Source organism: Ornithorhynchus anatinus, chromosome 2 (genome assembly GCF_004115215.2).
Source record: "Ornithorhynchus anatinus isolate Pmale09 chromosome 2, mOrnAna1.pri.v4, whole genome shotgun sequence".
Classification (NCBI taxonomy): domain Eukaryota; kingdom Metazoa; phylum Chordata; class Mammalia; order Monotremata; family Ornithorhynchidae; genus Ornithorhynchus; species Ornithorhynchus anatinus.
In genome coordinates, this window is record NC_041729.1 from 51,008,468 (window position 1) to 51,031,691 (window position 23,224).

The 23,224-nt window shown below is 45.4% G+C and overlaps 1 protein-coding gene across 1 annotated transcript in view; it reads right to left on the bottom strand.

Moving 5' to 3' along the window:
* Window positions 1-15,096, bottom strand: part of CPPED1 (calcineurin like phosphoesterase domain containing 1) — a 100,085-nt gene extending 84,989 nt beyond the window's left edge. Inside the window, exons 1-2 of the mRNA XM_029058662.2 lie at window positions 15,002-15,096; window positions 1,380-1,598 (exon numbers count right to left, since the gene is read on the bottom strand). Of these exons, the coding sequence (XP_028914495.1) occupies window positions 1,380-1,598; window positions 15,002-15,071 (289 nt within the window). The 5' untranslated portion in view covers window positions 15,072-15,096. The remainder of the gene's footprint in view (window positions 1-1,379; window positions 1,599-15,001) is intronic.
* Window positions 15,097-23,224: the final 8,128 nt, after the last annotated feature.

A 23,224-nucleotide genomic window follows, 5' to 3' on the forward strand; every position in this document is an offset into this window, starting at 1 on the left:
TCAGTTGTAAATCTTTCCTCTGGAAACGTCTGAAGTCTTCCCACTTCGGTGCAGCCCTTATTCACCTTCAACTGGGTCATCAGAAGTTTCCACCTGATTAAATTTATTAATCATTCACAAGTTCTGAATATCAGCTACGATGAGCTTTCCCACAGTTCACACTACTGCGGTACCATGCGGTGAAGAAAAGAGCATTTAGAGACGCAGCGTGGCCTGACAGATGAGAGCACGGGCCAGAGACCCTCATTTCTGATCCCGTCTCCGTCTCTTGTCTGCTGTGTGACCTCAGGCGAGTCACTTAGCTGTGTTTCAGTTATCTCATCTGTAAAATGGGGATTCGGGCCGTAAGCCTCACGCGCCACCTAGCATCATTTATTTTGACGCTCTTGATGTCTGTCTACTGGTTTTGTTGTCTGCCTCCCCGCTTCTAGACTGTGAGCCGGTTGTTGGGTGGGGACTGTCTCTATCTGTGGCCGAACTGTATTTTCTAAGTGCTTAGTACAGTGCTCTGCACACAGTAAGCGCTCAGTAAATACGACCAGATGAATGCATGAATGTGGGACACGAACTGGGTTCAAGCTGATTAGCTTGTATCTAGCCCGGCGCTTAGTGTCTATCGATCATTCAATCATATTTACTGAGAACTTACTGGGAGCAGAACATTGCTTGGGAGAGTAAATATAACAGTGGACTATGGAATATGGAATATAAATATGGAAGCGGCGTGGCTGAGTGGAAAAAGCCCGGGCTTGGGAGTCAGAGTTCATGGGTTCTAATCCCGGTTCTGTCGCCTGTCAGCTGGGTGACTTTGGGCAAGTCACTTCACTTTTCTGTGCCTCAGTGACCTCATCTGTAAAATGGGGATTAAGACTGTAAGCCCCACGTGGGACAGCCTGATTACCTTATATTCCCCCCCAGTGCTTAGAACAGTGCTTTGCACATACTAAGCACTCAATAAAGGTCTATGTACATATCTATGATTCTATTTATCTTGATGGTATCGACGCCTACTTGTTTTGTTTTGATATCTATCTCCCCCGTTTAGACTGTGAGCCCGTCGTTGGGCAGGGATCGTCTCTATCTGTGGCCAAACTGTACACTCCCAGCGCTTAATACAGTGCTCTGCTCATAGTAAGCGCTCAATAAGTACGATTGAATGAATGAAAATAGCGGAGTTGGTGGATTACATCGCCTGCCCACAGTGAGCTTACAGTCTCAGAGGGCTTCCGGTCAGTGACAGGCACATAGTAAGTGCTGAACAGATGCCATTAAAAAAATAATTACCGAACAAAGATTTCTTTTCAGGTGGGCCTTCTTTAGCATGTTGATTACAATCGGGACACGGCGAAGAACGGAAGAACACCATTTTCAGGGCTTACCAGGCATTCCGTGGATGAGGTCACCGCACAGCACGAAGAACTTCGGTTTGGGGTCGAGCCTGTTAATAGCTTGCACTGCTTGCTCAGTTAATCTGATCTCTTGCTCCCATTCATCTCCCCCGCTGCTACAGTCGCCATCCGCCCAGGCTTTCATCAGGCCGAACTGCGGATCTGCTCCTTGGATGAAGTAGAAGGGGGCTTCCCAGTGGCGTTCATTTTCTTAAACGAAGAATTCACGATATATTAGCAAATCTTGCAAGGGAAGCGTGCCGATAACCATACCACTGAAAGTAACATTTCCTTATGGTTAAGTAGCTCATGCTAATAAGCTTCTTTTCAAACAGATCATTTCCCTGCTCCAGACTTGAGCGTCTGGATTTTTTTACGAATTATACTTGGGATCTGATGACTCCCAAAAGCTAGAGAAAACCTTGAGGGACTTTCCAAGCAGTGAAACCAGGTTGTTCGTTTGAAATTCTACAACTGACTTATAGCAAAACAGAATGGAGCATAGCACTGTACGTAAGATATTGATTTTCAGTGATGGCTTTTTCGGTTCGACTTTTCAATCTACAGAATTTTTATACTGCCAGGATTGGCATATTTAAATTATTACGTGGAATTCTTAGAAACGTTTATACCTACAGGTTATAATGGTGACTCTTTAGGGCAGGGACAGCTTTTTAGTGACTAAAATTGGTTCTTAGAAACTTGTGAAGAAGTGTGCCCTGGTGTGAAGAACATGAACAGGGAGACAGAAGATCTGGGTTCTAGTCCCAGCCCAAAACTTGTCCGCTGCTAAAATACTTAGACTCTCGATTTGTGACCCTGAAAATTTTTACCCCAAAACCACTGAAAATCACTAACGCTAAAAAGCTGAGGCCTCAATTCTGTAGTCAAAGTAGCCACGTCTGAATGACAACAGTTTACATTAAATTTTCAATGCTTGAGTAGTGGATGCAGAATTTGTAACTTTCTTTGCATAACATTTAGATTCTGAACTTTGGGTGGGTGGTCCAGGTTGGATTTTCCGAGCAGAAATCTCTTAAAGTAGGACATGAATGTTGTGGGATATTCAAACTAAACTCTTCAGGGCAACCATGAAACTCTAGCTTAGTTTAGAGAAACTGAGTTTAGAAAAGTTTAGAGATAATTTATCTATGGCTCAGTCTCTTCATCTGTAAAATGGGGAAAAAGTACCCATTCTCCCTCCATTAGAATGGGAGCCGCATGTGGGAAAGGTACTTTATCTGAACTGCTTATATTGTATCTATCCCAGTGCTTTGTACAGGACTTGATAGGTAGTGAGCGCTTAATAACACAATTATTAGTATTATCACTATTATTTTTATCATCATCTGAGGTAGCAAATCACTTATTTAACCCAAGGGCTAAGTGTGTGTTGTAAATAAATTGGAAAAATTTCAAAAATGGATTTTTCTTTTCCAAGAGAAATGGGGGAAACAGGGATATCAGCTAATCAGACCATCGATTTACAAATATTCTACAGTCATCAGGGGAGGGTCCAGGAATTACAGCATAGATGAATGGGAGGAGAGATAGAGGGAGGAGATTTGAGGTTCAACTAAGATTTCCCCAACCGCAGTGCCACAACACGCCAATGTAAATGCTGGACTTCTCAAATGTGCCCTGCAAATTTTGGGGTTGTAATCTTTGGTTTCAGCAGGTAAACCTAGTCCTGCTTTGCCCCCGGAATCACCGGCATAGATTTCTTCAGATGACCTCACCGTCGTTCATATACAATACTCAGAATTCAATTCGGATTTCACTCCATCCACACATCTCCTGAAAACCGATATATTATAAATGAAATATTCATAACGTTAATCAAAATCCTATTTCTTGAAATCTCAGTTTTGAAATGAAGCCGTGAACCCTTCACCGCCGACGGTTGCCAGCCAGAAGACTTTTATGGACAATTCTTTCTTCGGACTAAAGAGTACGGTCCATCGATCCGGAAATTTTGGCAGGATCCTTTTCTAATTGCTCAAAAATGAGGGAAGTATTTTTACTTCATGCCCTTTACGTGAAAAGTGGAAAACACATCTGTCACAAAATCTGCTCATACATCATGTCAGAACAGTTTGGGCAGAGAAATGCATTCATTTTTAAATAGGAGTGGAAAACAGTTTGCATCATTAAGACTTCTAACATCGGAAACAAGCTGGAGTTAGTGGGGGAAAGTCACACGGTGACTGAGGAGGGCGGCTTACGATGATGGCGGAGTTTCCCGTCAATCCTCTAAACTGCAAGTTCCTCTCTAGACCGTAAACTCACCGTGGGCCACAAACGCGTCTCCCGATTCGGTCGTATCGTGCTCTCCCAGACACTTAGTACAGTGTCCTGCACATAATTGTTAAACACTTATCAGACATTGTACTGAGCGTTGGGGTGGATAGAGGCAAATCGAGTTGGACACAGTCCACGTCCCGCATAAGGCTCAGACGAGGAAACTGAGGCCCAGGGAAGTGAAGCGATTTGCCCGAGGTCACAGAGCAGACGAGGGGCCGAGCCGGGATTAGAACCCTTGACCTTCTGACTCCCAGGCCCCTGCTCTATCCGCTACGCCATGCCGCTTCTCTAGTAAGCACTCAATAAATACCACTGATCGAATGACAGGAGGATCCTCGGTTCAGAGACTTTAGCAAGGTGGAGGGGTTGATTACGGGGCTAGTGGCAGGTTTTGCAATAGCCAAATTCTTTCACTGCTGCCAGTCACAGTCCCATGGGGGCAAACTGCAACTAGCCAAGTGCCCTTCGATAGCTGGCACGGGCAGAACCGGGGTTAGAACCCAGGGCTCCTGATTCCAGCGTAGCTCAGTGGAAAGAACACGGGCTTGGGAGTCAGAGGTCGTGGGTTCAAATCCCCGCTCCACCCCTTGGCAGCTGTGTGACTGTGGGCAAGTCACTTCACTGTGCCTCAGTGAGCTCATCCGTAAAAGGGGGATTAAGACTGTGACCCTCACGTGGGACAACCTGATTACCCTGTATCTACCCCAATGCTTCGAACAGTGCTCTGCACTTAATAAGCGCTTAACAAATACCAACATTATCATTATTATTATTCCCAGAGCAGCACTCTATTCCTTGGACCTATAAAAGGGTTAGTGCCTCGTCTCCCCACCACTTTAAAGATCATCTCTTCCCGTATTCCGAAAGTTTGACAGAATAACTGGCCGGAACCTCTTGGCATTTAGGGGTCACGTGGAGCTATCGTGAATTGATTCATCACACCTAGACGGGCCACAGGACCAACGCGACTGCTCCAAGATGTCGCTATAATTTTCTGAAATGAGATATCCATGCAGTTTAAATAATGTTGGTATTTGTTAAGCGCTTACTCTGTGCAGAGCACTGTTCTACGCGCTGGGGGAGAGACAGGGGAATCAGGTTGCCCCACGTGAGGCTCAGTCTTCACCCCCATTTTACAGATGAGGGAACTGAGGCCCAGAGAAGTTAAGTGATTTGCCCACAGTCACCCAGGTGACAAGTGGCAGAGCCGGGGTTCGAACTCATGACCTCTGACTCCCCAGCCCGGGCTCTTTCCACCGAGCCACGCTGCTTCTTTTAGAGGGTACAGTTGGCATCTGCAAATGAATTTTGGTTCGCTTTTTTATACGTGAGGTAGCAGGTTTCATGACGCGTCGAAATGATTTAAACTGCCGTCAAAGGCGGCCCTCAAACAATTTGACCTTATGACATCTTTTGAAGTGGAATTTATCCCAAGAGACACCCTTGAAGGGAAGACATCTTCTATTCTGTTGAGACGTATCCAAAATAATTTTGCCCTCTATAGCTCTGAATTATTCTGTCTACATCACTGGTGTGACACTAATGTATTTAAAAGCGATACAAACAAAGAGCAACAGCCTCTCTGTTTTGACTTTTAAGACCATCGGTCTTACTAGGTATCTGGATCAGATTTTACTCTGCCCGTACATTTTCTCCCTGCAGTTTTCTTGCACCTTTTGGGCATGTTTATCATTTACTGATGAAGTGGACATTTTTCTCCACCGTGAACTGGAAATACCATTGACGGTTTTAGTTGTGACCAGCCAACCAGTGACTGTACTAGCTGCCCTGCTGAAATAAATGTATCCAGTTCTTATCACCCATCTGAGAAAAGCCTAGAGAAACTAGAAATACTGCTAAATTCTGCCCAACTCAATGTTTTGTTCTCACTCCTTTTTTTTGGATATTACCAAAAGAGAAAATCAATCGATCAAGGGTTTTCATTGAGCATTTACTTCGCATTGAGTGCTAATGAGGCACTTGAGAGAGTTCAGCATTAGATTTTATCAACAGAGGTGAGCATTGATCATCAAGGGTAAATTCCTACATTTTTTAACAAAAAGACTTAAATTCCAAAACTCAGTTATACTTATAGGTGGCAAGGTTTTCAACTCTAGCCTAGCTGGTTAAGGACCTTATTAGGTCGGCATGCCAAATCTCGGATATAGTTATACTGCTTTTAAACTTTAAAGATTAACTCGATCAGTCGTATTTACTGAGCGCTTACTTGGAACAAGGCACCGTTAAGCACTCTGGAGAGTACAATATAACAAGAAATAGAATTAGAGAAGTAGCGTGGCTCAGTGGAAAGAGCACGGGCTTTGGAGTCAGAGGCCATGGGTTCGAATTCCGCTCTGCCACTTGTCAGCTGTGTGACTGTGGGCAAGTCACTTAACTTCTCTGGGCCTCAGTTACTTCATCTGTAAAATGGGGATTCAGACTGTGAGCCCCACGTGGGACAACCTGATTACCATGTGTCTACCCCAGCGCTTAGAACAGTGCTCTGCACATAGTAAGTGCTTAACAAATAGCGACATTATTATTATTATTATAGATTCCCTCCCCACAGTGAGCTTACAACAGTCTAGATGGGGAGGGAAATATTAATATACATAAACAAACTCAGTTTAGAAAGCATAGCTCTTGGCTTGTTGATCTGCCTCTCTTTCCCCAGTCTCTTAGTTGGTTGGGCCTGTCCCTTAACTGAGTTTTTCCAACCGTATAGTTCACGTATCTCATTTTTGTCACTAATAAGCAGATCATTCAGTCAATCAATGGTATTTGAGTGTTTACTGTGCGCAGAACACTGTAATAAGTGCTTGAGAGAGTACGACGCAGTAGGTAGGCACGATCCCTGTCATCAAGGAGCTTATCACTGGAAAACATTCCACATTGAGTGTGACACGGATAAACCTCCAACTGACAAGGATTTCATTTTTCTCCACCAAAAAAATTCCAATAGGAAGCTTTTCATGGGCTAGTATGAAAAATGGTACATTTATTAGTACCGATGGAGAGACTACAGAGATCATAAATGAAAATTTACATTTAAATCCTACCAACACCTCTAAAGAAATAATCTGAAGGAATGGGCTTCTATTGCTTTCAGCTCTAGCTTGCGAACGCCTTAAACTATTTATCAAATTTTCAGTACTGTTTGATCCTTCTTGGAATTTCTATGCGTAATTTAAAAAACTGTTCCTCAACCTACCGCTTCCACAACTACTGGAAATTTAATTCTGAGCCCGTCGGTACGTGTTTAAACGAGGACTGGATTTTCTCAGCCCTCTATCAGGGGTTTACCACAAAGGTGTGCAACAGTAGAGAGATTTACGGTTGTGAGGCTTCTTTAAAATGCTCACCAAATGGGCTTCTTCTCCAGAATAATCACTGTCACAAGTAATGGGTCTCGTCTGAGTAACCGTCAGGTACGTCAATAAAGATGATCACTTAGGCTGAAAAAACCTACTTGACAGTTCGGCATACGATAGATAAATATGAGAATAACTGTATTTCTTCAACCTATTCGTAATTAGCACTCTGGTAACTTGGAAAAAGAAATTCTTGCTATTATTTACAGATATAAATCAGAATGATGATGCCTTAAAATTGGGTTCTGCTTTCCAGAATGCCCCCATCTCTTCACAGGAGCTGTTTAAAGATTTGCCAGATAAGGATTATTTGTTATAATTATGTTGGCATTTGTTAAGCGCTTACTATGCGCAAAGCACTGTTCTAAGCGCTGGGGGGATACAAGGTGATCAGGTTGTCCCACGTGGGGCTCACAGTTTTAATCCCCATTTTACAGATGAGGTCACTGAGGCACAGAGAAGTGAAGTGACTTGCCCACAGTCACACAGCCGGCAAGCGGCGGAGCCGGGATTAGAACCCATGACCTCTGACTCCCCAGCCCGGGCTCTTTCCATTGAGCCAGGCTGCTTCTCTGGTTATGAAAAAGGGTAGGCCTAATCAGAAAACCCATTAGGAAAAGTTAATTATCATTTCTGTGTATATTTGAAGAGGACCTGGAACCGTAGCTATTCCCAGGTGAGATTTATACAGTTTATATTGTGCTCCCAGCATGAAGAAAGCATATGAAATAGTGGACTGCCAGAAGTTATGCTGGCTAAAAATATCAATAGGCTCACGGGGAATTTGGATCAATTAATGGAAGAGAAGGTAGGGTCCTAAGAAGGCCAAACGAGGGACGTTTAAATGGCTCATCCCTATCTGTGAAAGTAGCAGCGTGACTCAGTGGAAAGAACACGTAACTTGGGAGTCAGAGTTCATGGGTTCGAATGCCGGCTCTGCCACTTGTCAGCTGTGTGACCGTAGGCAAGTCACTTCACTTCTCTGTGCCTCAGTTCCCTCATCTGCAAAATGGGGATGAAATCTGGGAGCCTCACGTGGGACGACCTGATTCCCCTGCATCTCCCCCAGCGCTTAGGACAGTGCTCTGCACATAGGAAGCGCTTAACAAATACCAACATATTATTATTATTACGACGAGGAAGGTAACCGTCACATAGCCAATCAATCATCGGTACGTAAGCATGCGCAGACTAAGCGCTTGGGAAGCAGCAGCGTGGCTCAGTGGAAAGAGCACGGGCTTTGGAGTCAGAGGTCGTAGGTTCGAATCCCAGCTCTGCCACTTGTTAGCTGTGTGACTGTGGGCGAGTTACTTCACTTCTCTGTGCCTCAGTTCCCTCATCTGTAAAATGGGGATTAAGACTGTGAGCCCCACGTAGGACAACCGGATTCCCCTGTGTCTACCCCAGCGTTTAGAACAGTGCTCTGCATATAGTAAGCGCTTAACAAATACCAACATTATTATTATTATTATTAATAGAGTTGGTAGACACAGTCCTTGCACACAAGGAACTTGCAGTCTAGAGGGGGAGATCGACAGACAATAAAATAGAAGACAGAGAGGGGAAATGGTGGACTGTGACCTGACGGGGGGGGTACTTAGTACCTCTAAATATTCTGTTGCCATAATCTGAGACCAAATACTGGGCCGGATGAATCCTTAGTCTGATCCACTAATGGCATTTCTTCTGTTCTTACTTCACATTACTGGAGAAATTATCTAGGTTGCACATATCATTTATAAGGGAAAATTTAATTGCGTGAAAATGAAGAACCGATCTGCCGGGTGACAATCTACTGCAAAAGAATATGAACACTATGCCCAACTGTTTATATTTTCCTAAAAATAACCAATTACTTTCATTCATTCATTCATTCAATAGTATTTATTGAGGGCTTACTATGTGCAGAGCACTGTACTAAGCGCTTGGAATGTACAATGCGGCAACAGAGAGAGACAATCCCTGCCCAAAGACGGGCTCACAGTCTAATCGAGGGGATGGGGGAGCACTTACTATGTGCCAAGCACTGTTCTAAGCACAGGGCGGGTACAAGGTAATCAGGTTGTCCCACATGGGGCTCACAGACTTAATCCCCATTTTACTGATGAGGGAACTGAGGCCCAGAGAAGTTAAGTGACTTGCCTAAGGTCACATAGCGGATGAGTGGCAGAGCCGGGATTAGAACCCATGACCTCTGACTCCCAAGCCCGGGCTCTTTCCATTGAGCCATGCTGCTTTTCCAACACATATAGTGTGGTTATATAACTGAGCAAGGTAGGTAATAATGTTGGTATTTGTTAAGCGCTTACTATGTGCAGAGCACTGTTCTAAGCGCTGGGGTAGATGATACAGGATAATCAGGTTGTCCCACATGAGGCTCACGGTTAATCCCCATTTCACAGATGAGGGAACTGAGGCACTGAGAAGTGACGTGACTTGCCCACAGTCACACAGCTTCAAGCACGAGTTCTCTAGAACACATTACAAAGACTATCACGATGGGGTGATCTCACTGTCACAATTCAGACCCTTCTATGTGCGCAGTACATGAAGAATAAATACGATTCAAGTTTACAGTTGGGTGACAGGCTTCCAAACCCCACATTTTTGCGTGTGTGCTTTTAGGACCGTCTTGGTTTTTTATACGGAAGCGGGCGGTGATGAGGATGGAGATTCCATGAGGACAGAGATGGCAGTACTTGTTGGTAAATATACACCAGCGATTCAACTGGGATCTCCATGATCCCCTCTCCCTTCCCCTCCCCTCAGCACTGTGCTCATTTGTATATATTTTTATTGCCCTATTTATTTTGTTAAAGAGATGTCCCTCCCCTTGATTCTATTTATTGCTATTGATTTTGTCTGTCTGTCTCCCCCGATTAGACTGTGAGCCCGTCATTGGGCAGGGATTGTCTCTCCCTGTTGCCGAATTGTACATTCCAAGCGCTTAGCACAGTGCTCCGCAGCACGGCTCAGTGGAAAGAGCCCGGGCTTGGGAGTCGGAGGTCATGGGTTCGAATCCCGGCTCTGCCACTCGTCAGCTGTGCGACTGTGGGCAAGTCACTTCTCTTCTCTGGGCCTCAGTTCCCTCATCTGAAAAAGGGGAATTAACCATGAGTCACATGTGGGACAACCTGATGACCCTGTATCTACCCCCAGCGCTTAGAACAGTGCTCTGCACATAGTAAGTGCTCAACAAATACCAACACTACTATAGTAAGCGCTCAATAAATACTATTGAATGAATGAATGAATGAATGAATCTCAGACTGCCTCTCCAGTGGCAAATGGCATTAGATTATTTGCACCCTATAGTCAGTGGTCAGTACGTGCAGAACACTGTACTAAGAGCTTGGGAAAGTATAGTACAGCAGAGTTGGCAGGCGTGTTCCTGCCCACAACAAGCTTATGGTCTAGAGAAGCAGCGTGGCTCAGTGGAAAGAGCCCGGGCTTGGGAGTCAGAGATCATGGGTTCTAATCCCGGCTCCGCCACTTGTCTGCTGTGTGATCTTGGGCAAGTCACTTTACTTCTCTGTGCCTCAGTTACCTCATCTGTAAAAATGGGGATTACAAAATGTGAGCCCTAAGTGGGACAATCTGATCACCCTGTATCTCCCCCAGCGCATAGAACGGTGCTCTGCACAGAGTAAGCACTTAATAAATACCATAATTATTATTATAGGGGGAAACAGGTATTAATATCACGGATAACATATAATTCAAAGTGATCCAGAGAATCAACAAAGACACGTGCCAGCAACATCTCCAAAACGTACTACACGCTTCACTTTTTGCAATACTCTGATCCTTCATTGTATCGGTCTAGAGATGACCAAAGAGAATTTTAAAACTAATTGAAAGGGACTAAATAATTAGCCAATATTACAAAGCAGCAGAGGTGAACTCGACAGACCAGAAATCGAAAATGGCCATTGGGGGCGATTTGCTTAGGGATTTCCCTCAGCTCTAGGCCTGTAGAGTGGTTCCACGGATATTTTTAGAGTGGGGCTACTGTCACCTGGTCCTCTTCTAAAAATGATGAATCTGGGAAGTAGTTGAGAGCCTGAGGAAGTAGCTTGGCATAAGCAGAAGTGAGGGAAAATCTCTAGGCGCTGTGTAGACCCAGAGAAACCTATTCTTGGAGAGTTTTCCCTTTGAAGTGATCTTCAAACTGGAACATTTGAAATCCCGGCTTTATTACCAAGGTAGCAGGGCTCTGGAATCTCCTTATCCTAAAATGTAGAGGCCCATGAGGGTTGGGGACCATCTTTTATTCTCATCAATTTTTTTGCGGTTTTTTTTTTTTTTTTTTTTACCAGCGCTTCGTACCCAGGATATATCCTTCTACTACTTGTTTGAGAGGCAGCGTGGCTCAGTGGAAAGAGCTCGGGCTTGGGAGTCAGAGGTCATGGGTTCGAATCCCGACTCTGCCACCGGGCAGCTGTGTGACTGTGGGCAAGTCACAACTTCTCTGTGCCCCAGTTACCTCATCTGTAAAATGGGGATTAAGACTGTGAGCCTCACGTGGGACAAACTGATCACCCTGTATCTACCCCAGGGCTTAGAACAGTGCTCTGCACATAATAAGCGCTTAACAAATACCAACATTATTATCACTCATTTGTATATATTTTTATTCCCCTATTTATTTTGTTAATGAGGTGTCCATCCCCTTGATTCTTTTTATCGTGATTACGTTGTCTTTTGTCCATCTGTCTCCCCCGATTAGACTGTGAGCCCGTCACTGGGCAGGGATTGCCTCTATCTGTGGCCGAATTGTACATTCCAAGCACTTAGTACCAGTGGAAAGAGCACGGGCTCTGGAGTCAGAGGTCATGAGTTCGAATCCCGGCTCGGCCACTTGTCAGCTGTGTGACTGTGGGCAAGTCACTTAACTTCTCTGTGCCTCAGTTACCTCATCTGTAAAATGGGGATTAAGACTGTGAGCCCCACGTGGGACAACCTGATTCCCCTGTGTCTACCCCAGTGCTTAGAACAGTGCTCTGCACATAGAAAGTGCTTAGCAAATACCAACATTATTATTATTAGTAAGCACTCAAATATTGTTGAATGAATACTCTATTTCTCTCCATCCGAAATTTACTTTAATGTCTGCCTCCCCCTGTAGACTGCAAACTCTCGTGGGCTGGGATCATGTCTAGCATGTACTTTTCCAAACCCTCGGTCTGAGTTCCGCACACGGCGGGCACTCGATAAATACAATCGGTTAACCGACTGCTTGTCGGCACTTAAATCCGTCTGTAATAATCACACCCCATTGCGGCATCGGCTTTTCTTCTCCAAAAATGCGGTTATCTGAAGGTGCCGCAACGGAATCCTCTATTTTTGGCTTTTTTTAAAATTAAAATAGTTTAACTTGAGCATTTTAAGAGGATTCTGCTTCTCGAAAGCCCACCCACCCCAAAATAAACGGTAGGTTCAGTAGTAATAAGAGACATTCGGGTTCTTGAGCTGGAAGCCCGTCTCTGTATCCTGCACTATCTGTTCTTGGGCCCGCTGCTAAATCTTCCCTCCGAAAAGAGCTGCCCGGGTCTCACGCCGGGACCCGACTTTAAAATTTTTTTTAAATGCGATTTTTAAATGCCTCATCTGGAAGGCCGACGGGGAGAATCCTGCCCCCTGAGCCGAGGTGCGGCGTCAGGGAGACGGGCCTGATCCAACAGGCCATCGCTCTTCTCCCCTTCGAAGCCTCACCGAAGGCACTCCTCCTCCTAGAGGCCTTCCCTGACTAAGCCCACAGCATGGCTTAATAATAATAATAATGTTGGTATTTGTTAAGCTTACTATGTGCAGAGCACTGTTCTAAGCGCTGGGGGAGATCCAGGGTCATCAGCTTGTCCCATGTGAGGCTCACGGTCTGCATCCCCGTTTTCCAGACGAGGGAACTGAGAAGTGAAGTGACTTGCCCACAGTCACCCAGCTGCCAAGTGAGCCGGGATTCGAACCTCTGATTCCCAAGGCCAGGCTCTTCATTCATTCAGTAGCATTTATTGAGCACTTTCTATGTGCGGAGCACTGTACTAAGCGCTTGGAATGTACAATTTCGGTAACAGAGACCATCCCTGCCCATTGACAGGCTCACAGTCTTGCCTCTGAGCCACACTTAGTGCACAGAGCAGGGGCCTGGGAGTCAGAAGCACCTGTGTTCAAATCCTGACTCCGCCTCTTGTCTGCTGGGTGACCTTGGGCAAGTCACTTCACTGGCTCAAAGGAAAGAGCCTGGGCTTGGGAGTCTGAAGTCATGGGTTCGAATCTCGACTCTGCCACTTGTCAGCTGTGTGACCGTGGGCAAGTCACTTCACTTCTCTGTGCCTCAGTTACCTCATCTGTAAAATGGGGATGAAGACTGTGAACCTCACGTGAGACAACCTGATGACCCTGTATCTCCCCCAGCGCTTACAACAGTGCTCTGCACATAGTAAGCGCTTAACAAATACCAACATTATTATTAAAGGTGAAGGGGTGAAGACTGGGAGCCCCATATAGAGCAGGGACAGTGTCCAACCCGATTAGCTCGTATCCACCCCAGCGCTTAGAACATTGTTTGGAACACAGTAAGTGCTTAACTAGGACCATTATTATTATTATTATTTCATCTTCTCCCACTCCCACCTGCATTGCCTTCGTACTTGATTTTCCTCCCTCTATCCATCCTTCCCTTAGCCCCATAGCAGTACATATCCACGATCTATTTATTTATATTAATATCCTTTTTCCTTTTTCTCCACTCCCTTCTGCATCACCTTTTACTCTTCATTCATGCCTCCCCCCCCCAGACTCACAACACTTATGTCCATATCTGTAATGTATTTATTTATATTAATGTCTTTCTCCCCCTCTAGAGAGTGGCAAGAGCCTGGGCATGGAAGTCAGAGGTCATGGGTTCGAATCCCGCCTCTGCCACTTAGCTATGTGACTGTGGGCAAATCACTTCTCTGGGCCTCAGTGACCTCATCTGTAAACTGCGGATTAACTGGGAGCCTCACGTGGGACAACCTGATGACCCTGTATCTCCCCCAGCGCTTAGAACAGTGCTCTGCTCATAGTAAGCGCTTAACAAATACCAACATTATTATTATTATCGTCAGCTGTGTGACCTTGGGCAAGTCACATCATTGGGCCTCAGTTCCCTTATCTGTCAAATGGGGATTAAGACTGTGAACCCTGCATGGGGCAACCTGATGACCTTGTATCTCCCCCAGCGTTTAGAACAGTGCTCTGCACATAGTAAGCGCTTCACAAATCCCAACATTATTATTATTATTGTCAGCTGTGTGAGCTGGGGCAAGTCACTTCTCTGGGCCTCAGTGACCTCATCTGTCAAATGGGGATGAAGACTGTGAGCCCCACGTGGGACAACCTGATGACCCTGGATCTCCCCCAGCGCTTAGAACAGTGCTCTGCACATAGCAAGCGCTTAACAAATCCCAACATTATTATTATTATTGTCAGCTGGGTGACCTTGGGCAAGTCACTTCACTGGGCCTCAGTTCCCTCATCTGTCAAATGGGGATGAAGCCTGGGAGCCCCACGTGGGACAACCTCATCACCTTATATATCCCCCCCAGCGTTTAGAACAGTGCTTTGAACATAGCAGGAGCTTAACAAATGCCTTTATTTTTATTATTATTCTCTGCCTCAACTACAAGGTTAAAGGCCTTGGCCCCCTTGGCCAAACCGGCTTCCTCCAAATCTCGCGAGAGAAGGAAAACGGTCACTCGGGCGCGCGCCCCCGCGCGCGCCCCCTCTTTTCTCTTCCCCTGCCCGCGCGCGCCCCCTCCTTTCCCTTCCCCTCCCCGCGCGCGCCCAGTGTGCAGCTCAAACCGGTCCGACTGAAGCCGCGCCCGCCCCCCCAAACGTTCCGCCTTGCGCCCCCCCTTCCCTCCGGTTTCGCCCCCTCCTCGGGCCCGGCGCTACCTGCGGCAAAGGCATGGAGCGTCCTGCCCTGAGCCCTGCGAAAAACGTCCCGCTCCTCCGCCGCGGACATGGCTCCGCCGGGGGACCGGAAACGGACGGGCGCCGGAAGTCCAGGGTCCTTGGGGGCGGGGCAGCGCGCTCCGTCGCTCCTCAGCGATTAGTCGGGGCTGGGCCCGGGCGGGGCGATCGCTCTGGGATCGATGGCGCAGCCTGGAGGGCCCTCGGCCTGCGAGCCTGTGAATCATTCATTCATTCATTCATCCATCCACCCATTCATCCATCCATCCATCCATCCATCCATCCATCCATCCATCCATCCATCCATCCATCCATTCATCCATCCATCCATTCATTCATCCGTCCATCCATTCATTCATCCATCCATCCACCCATTCATTCATCCATACATCCATCCATTCATTCATCCATCCACCCATCCATCCACCCATCCATCCATCCATCCATCCACCCACCCATCCATCCATCCATCCATCCATCCATCCATCCATCCATCCATCCATCCATCCATCCATCCATCCATCCATCCATCCATCCATTCATTCATCCATTCATCCATCCATCCATTCATTCATACATCCATTCATTCATACATCCATCCATTCATTCACCCATCCATCCATCCATCCATCCATCCATCCATCCATCCATCCATCCATCCATCCATCCATCCATCCATCCATCCATCCATCCAATAGTATTTATTGAGCGCTTACTCTGTGCAGAGCACTGTACTAAGCATTTGGAATGGACAAATCGGTAACAGATAGAGACAGTCCCTGCCCTCTGACGGGCTTACAGTCTAATCGGGGGGAGACGGACGGACAAGAACAATGGCAATAAATAGCATCAGAAGTGGGCCACCGGAAGTGGGCCGCCCTTGTGGCCTCTCCCATAGGCCTCTTGGTTCTTCTGCTTTCCTTCATTTTTTAAATGAAAAATCTTTTAAAATGGAAAATCTTGAAATTAAAAATGCCCTTTTAAAACCTTCAAAGCTCCATCGACTCCTCCGTGCTCCGTCGGTGCTTCGCCACCTTGCCCGCTGGGGCTCTTGCACAGAATAAAGGAAAAAATGAATGATTAGACTGTGAGCCCGTCACTGGGCAGGGATGGTAATAATATTGGGGTGTGTGAAGGGCTTACTAGGTGCAGAGCGCTGCTCCAAGCGCTGGGGGAGATACAGGGTCATCAGGTTGTCCCACGTGAGGCTCATGGTCTTCATCCCCATTTGACAGATGAGGGAACTGAGGCCCAGTGAAGTGACTCGCCCAAGGTCACACAGCTGACAATAATAATAATGTTGGTATTTGTTAAGCGCTTACTATGTGCAGAGCACTGTTCTAAGCGCTGGGGGAGATTCAGGGTCACCGGGTTGTCCCACGTGAGGCTCACAGTCTTCATCCCCATTTGACAGATGAGGGAACTGAGGCACAGAGAAGTGAAGTGACTTGCCCACAGTCACACAGCTGACAAGGGGCAGAGCCGGAATTCGAACTCATGAACTCTGACTCCCAAGCCCGGGCTCTTTCCACTGTTGCCCAATTGGACATTCCAAGTGCTTAGTCCAGTGCTCTGCACGTAGTAAGCGCTCAGTAAATATGATTGAATGAAAAGGATAGGAAAGATGATGATGATGATGATGATGACTGTGAGCCCATCATTGGGCAGGGATTGTCTCTCTCTATTGCCGAATTGTCCATTCCAAGTGCTTAGTCCAGAGCTCTTCACATAGTAAGCGCTCAATAAATACTATTGAATGGATGAATGAATGATGGCGTGGCTCAGTGGAAAGAGCCCGGGCTTGGGAGTCAGAGAGTCATGGGTTCTAATCCCGGATCCACCGCGTGCCAGCTGTGTGACTTTGGACAAGTCACTTAACTTCTCTGGGCCTCAGTTACCTCATCTGTAAAACGGATTAAATGCGTGAGCCCAGGTGGGACATCCTGATCACCTTGTATCCCCCCCGCAGCGCTTAGAACAGTGCTCGGCACATAGAAAGCGCTTAACAAATACCAACATTATTATTATTGTGGCATTTGTCAAGCGCTTACTATGTGCCGAGCACTGTTCTAAGCGCTGGAGGAGATACAGGTCATCAGGTTGTCCCACGTGGGGCTCACAGTCTTCATCCCCTTTTGACAGATGAGGGAACTGAGGAAAGATAATAATGTCGGTATTTGTTAAGCGCTTACTATGTGCGGAGCACTGTTCTAAGCGCTGGGGGAGATACAGGGTCATCAGGTTGTCCCACGTGAGGCTCACAGTTAATCCCTTGGAAGAGTCATTTCACTGCCCTGGGCCTCAGTGACCTCATCTGTAAAATGGGGTTAACATCCAGGGTGGTAGCTGTTCATTCATTCATTCAATCGTATTTATTGAGCGCTTACTATGTGCAGAGCACTGGACTAAGCGCTTGGAATGGACAATTCGGCAACAGAGAGAGAGCGTCCCTGCCCAACGACGGGCTCACAGTCTAATTGGGGGAGAAATAAAAAGCCCTTACTGTGTGCCAAGCACTGTTCTAAGTGCCGGGGGGGGGGGGATACAAGGTAATAAAAAAAATGGTGGTATTTGTTAAGCGCTTACTATGTGCAAAGCACTGTTCTAAGTGCTAGGGGATGCAAGGTGATCAGGTTGCCCCACAGGGGCTCACAGTTTATAAAGAGTAGACCTAGGAGGATATCAAAGAAGCTACTTCAAGTATATCAGGATGAAACACGATAAGGAATTGAATATACATTATTCACAGTTTTAATCCCCATTTTACAGATGAGGGAACTGAGGCACAGAGAAGTGAATTGACTTACCCAAGGTCACACAGCTGGCAAGCGGGGATTAGAACCCATGACCTCTGACTCCCCAGCCCGGGCTCTTTCCCCTGAGCCACGCTATATGCCAGGCACTGAGGTACATAGAAGATAATCACCACCCTCTACCCCCTCCCCGCCCCACAACGCTTGTGTATATGTGTACTTATTTATTATTCCATTTATTTTATTAATAATGTGTATATAAAATTCGATTTATATTGATGCTATCGATACCTGTCCACTTGCTGGGTATTGTTGCGTTGTCCGTCTCTCCCCTTGTAGACTATGAGCCCGTTACTGGTTAGGGATCGTCTCTATCCATTGCCGAATTACACTTTCCAAGCGCTTAGTACAGTGGTCTGCACACAGTAAGCGCTCAATAAATGCGATCGACTGAATGAACGAATCAAAACATACATAGGTACAAAGTGCCGAGGATACGAAAGCGATAAAAAACTAAATACAAATGGGTTAACTGAGACATAGAGAAGTTAAGTGACTTGCCCGAGGGCATACAGCAGTCAAGTGACAGAGTCGGGATTAGAACCCAGGTCCTTCTGACTCTCAGGTCTATGATCTATCCATTCAGCCAAGTGCACGTAACGCTGTCCTGGGGGCTTGGGAGGGTACAACATAAACAAGACACACACACTGCATCCTCAGGGAGCTCACAGTCTAACAAGATAGGCAGGAGGACAAAAATAATTTATAAAGAGTAGACCTAGGAGGATATCAAAGAAGCTACTTCAAGTATATCAGGATGAAACACGATAAGGAATTGAATATACAAATCAAACTATACATAGGTACGAAGTGCTGAGGATTCGAAAGCAATAAAAAACTAAATAACTAGCAACGGCTTTGGGATTGAGGCCACGACGCATTTCACCCAGCACTGTTTTCTTCACGGGTCTTTCCAGAAAACGGCTGGAGCCTTGACCGCAACAGAAAATAGTGAGGTGGCCCAGTAATTTCCAGAGTCAGTCATGAAAATTTTCCTCTTGAAAATGATGATTATTGTCACATCTTGGAAATTTTGAGGGCTTTTTTGAGTTTTTCCATACACTGAGGAAAAGTTTCTGCAGATACCTGAGGAGAAGGTCCCCTCCTTGATTATAGATTTAATAGTAATGGTACTAAGCACCAACCATGCGCTAAGCACTGTACCAGCACTCAGAAGAGTGCTTGGCAAAGAGTAAGAGCTTAACAGATACCATCATTATTATAAGCACAAGAATAGGTACAATAGAATCAATCAAGTAATCAATGCATTTATTGAGCACTTACTATGTGCAGAGCACTGTACATGGGAGAGTGCAATTCAACAGAATTAGCAGACAAGTTCCCTGCCCATAACAGTCTAGAGGGGGAGACAGACATTCATATGAATAAATAAGTAATTTATAATGACTAATTTAAAGTTATGTACAAGCAGATCAATCAGATCAAGCACAGTTCCTGTCCCCCATGTAGTTCACAGTCCAAGTCAGAAAGAGAATGGGTATTTAATCCCCGTTTTACAGTTGGGACAACTGAGGCCCAGAGAAGTTGAGTGGGTTGCCCAAGGTCACACGGCAGGCAAGCGACAAACCCAGGATTAGAACCCAAGTCTCTTGACTCCCAGTGCTGTGGTCTTTCCAGTGAGCCACGAATGCCATCGCATCCAGGTGTTTAACCAGTTTCCGTGGTTATGACTACTACGGTCTCTAGACTGTAAGCTCGTTGTGTGTTTTTATTGTTATAATGGATTCATTCATTCAATAGTTTTTATTGAGCGCTTAATATGTGCAGATCACTGTACTCAGCGCTTGGAATATCCAGTTCGGCAATAGATAGAGACAATCCCTGCCCAATGACGGGCTCACGGTCTAATCGGGGGAGACAGACGGAGAGAAACAAAACATAAACACGATAAATAGAATCAAGGGGATGTACATCTCATTATCAAAATAAATAGGGTAATAAAAATATATACAAATGATAATGTACTCTCCCACGCGATAAGTACAGTGGTCTGCATACTGTAAGCACTCGATACATACAACTGAAGAAATGAATAATAACTTCCTCAAAAGTCGAGGCTAAGATGAGTCCTTAACATTTTGGCCAGCTAAAGAAAACTGCAGTTTTCTTTAAGGAACCTTAAATATAACAGTTCACAGTTTATACAGAAGCACAGAACTGAATTTAAAAGGCCAGCACTTTGTACATATGTATATTTTGATTTGTGTATTCAACTACTTAGTCTGTTTCATACTGATATACTTGAAGTAGTGTTTAGGAGTGTTTCATGCCACCAAAGCTAAGCCCGGCAGATAGGATTTTTGCAGTTTGACAGATACAGGAGGAGTCCAGATCACAACCCTAAGACCTCTTACCTGTTTTCATAGACTTGATAAAATCTCTTGAAATCGTTAGTTGGCCAAGGGCCTGAATAAGAAAAGAAAGAAGTTCCATCACCTTCAACTACCTGCCATTTCTAGCATCACGTGGAAAGACGGGATCTTAAATAACGAGGTTCTTGAAAAAAGAACTGGGGGACTCGCTTAAACTGTGAGACCTATGCGGGACAGAGAGCGCGTCCAACCTGATAAACCTGTATCTACCTCAGTATTATTAACAGTGTTTGACACATAGAAAGCGCTTGATGAATACCATTAAAAAAAAAAGGCAGTCTACCAACATCAAAGTAATACTCACTTTGACTCAGATTTGCTGATAGGTACAAACTTTTTTTTTTCTTTCTGTAGGAGATGGACTAAGGTGGTGACTTCCTGGCCAAATTTTTCCATCAGAGATAGAGCATGCAAAATCATTTTTTGCTCAGATGAAGACCGAGAGGTTTTTTCCCTGATGTTTTCAGTGTGACTGTTAATTATAACGACAGCATTTGTCAAATGTTATATGCTGAGCACTGAGGTAGATACAAGATGATCAGGTCAGACGCAGTCTCTGTCCCTCATGGGGTTCACATTTTAAGGAGTAGGAGGAAACTAAGGCATAGAAAATGTAAGTGACTTGCCCAAGGTCACACACCTGGTAAGTGGCAGAGCTGGGATAAGAGCCCAGGTCCTCTGACCCCCAGGCCCTTGCACTTTCCACTAGGTCAAGCCATTACCTGTGGCCCTACTCTTTCCAATAGAGTAATCAATTTGTCTTCCAAATCCCAGAGCATTTTTAAACAAGGTTTAGTTATCTTTTAAAGGTCCTTTACCGTTCATTTCACATTTGCTAAGCGTCTTCTATGTGTCTCTGCAAAACCTCCTTCTTGTCTGTCACTTGATCGTAAAACTGATCTTACATTTTTAATTTCCAAATTAAAACTCATCAGAACTCTCAGATTAGAAATTAGAGAAAGGGCCTAGAAGGCTACAGAAGGCCTAAAAGCTATAGCTTTCACTTAAGTTGACTTCCAATTCAAAAAGAAAGAAAAGGAAAATCTTACATTGAGGTTTCACTAGATATAATCCATCAGTTAATCAGATTTATTGAGCACTTGCTATGTACAGAGCACTGTACTAAGTGCTTGGAAAGTATAACAGAGTTGTAATAATAATAATAATGTTGGTATTTGTTAAGCGCTTACTATGTGCAGAGCACTGTTCTAAGCACTGGGGTATGCAAGGTAATCAGGTTGTCCCACATGAGGCTCACAATCATCATCCCCATTTTACAGAAGAGGTAACTGAGGCCCAGAGAAGTGAAGTGACTTGCTCACAGTCACACAGCTGACAAGTGGCAGAGCTGGGATTCAAACCCACGACCTCTGGGTCCCAAGCCCAAGCTCTTTCCACACTGAGCCACGCTGCTTCTCTATAATGTTGGTATTTGTTAAGCGCTTACTATGTGCAGAGCACTGTTCTAGGCGCTAGGGTAGACACAGGGGAATCAGGTTGTCCCCCATGGGGCTCACAGTCTTCATCCCCATTTTACAGATGAGGGAACTGAGGCCCAGAGAAGTGAAGTGACTTGCCCACAGTCACATAGCTGACAAGTGGCAGAGCTGGGATTCGAACCTACGACCTCTGACTCCCAAGCCCAGTCTCTTTCCACTGAGCCACGCTGCTTCGTCTGCACACGAGTTGGGGGGACATGTTTCCTGCCCACAGCGGCTTACAGCCTAGAGAGGGAGACAGACATCAGTATAAATGAATAAATTACAGAAGTGTACAATAGTGCTGTGGGGCTAAAGGAGAGGTGACTAAAGGGAGCAAATCAACATTCAAGGGCAACACAGAAGGGAGGAGAGAAAATGAGGGGAAGCCTTCTTGGAGGAGATTAGTCAGGGAAGCCTTCTTGGAGGAGATGCGCCTTCAATAACGCTTTGAAGATGGGGAGGGTGGTGGACTGTCGGATATGAAGAGGGAGGGCGATCCAGACCAGAAGCAAGACACGGGTTCGAGGTCAGTGGCGAGATGGAGGAGATTGGGAAACAGCGAGTAGGTTGGCATTAGAGGAGTGAAATGTGCAGGCTGGGATTTAGTAGGAAAACAGCCAGGTAAGGTAGGAGGGGACAAGGCGATTGAATGCCCTGAAGCACTCAAGGATATATGAAAACATAAGGATATATATGGATATATGAAGATATATATTGGGCCATCTTTATAATTTCACACACTAAGGGCAAGGGGTTTTTTCTGCATATTGTATTCTCCTCAAAACTGTCCTCTGGAGCCACTCAGCAAATATAAACTGACGGCGATTGCCTCATAGACCTCCCCCTCTTATTGGTCTTATTAATGTTTCATGTGTATTTTTTTTTTTTGGTATCAACAAGTTAGAACCCCGAATTCATTCTCCCAGTCGCTATTTTGTTATTCAGCCTCCATTCTCTCCACCACATTTTAATGTCATTTTGAAAATAGTCTTTCTGGATTAGCTGTAGGTGTTCCACTTTTCTCATTTACTGATAAATCATTTTCCAAATCTGAGTAGAGACAGGTCCCATGAATTATGTCATTTCTACGATTTCAGCTTTTGTTCTGAAAAATCCTCATATTCAGCCAAAATAAACCCCGTTTTTTGCTTTTTCTTTGGATTCTAAGCCTTAATACTGAATTGTGTAGGCACGGCTTTAATTCCCTGTTATTTCTTCGCAGGGCCTGCACTGACTACCCGGAGACATTTTTAAATTACCATCGAAAACCCAGCTTCTATCATTTTCTTATTCTTATGTAATATCTTAAAGTGGGGCAGAGATAGTTTTCATGTGACCAGGTGAGGCAGCTACCTTTTAAGGCAGGCAGACAGCTTCCTGGGTAGCAGAAAGCCTTCAGGGAGGTTATTTTGGGGGAGAGTGGGGATCGATAATGTAATTAGAGCTGGACTGCCTCCTACCACTTTCCCTATTTCCCTTGATTGGCCTTACATGATGAATCCTCCAGTTAAGAAACAA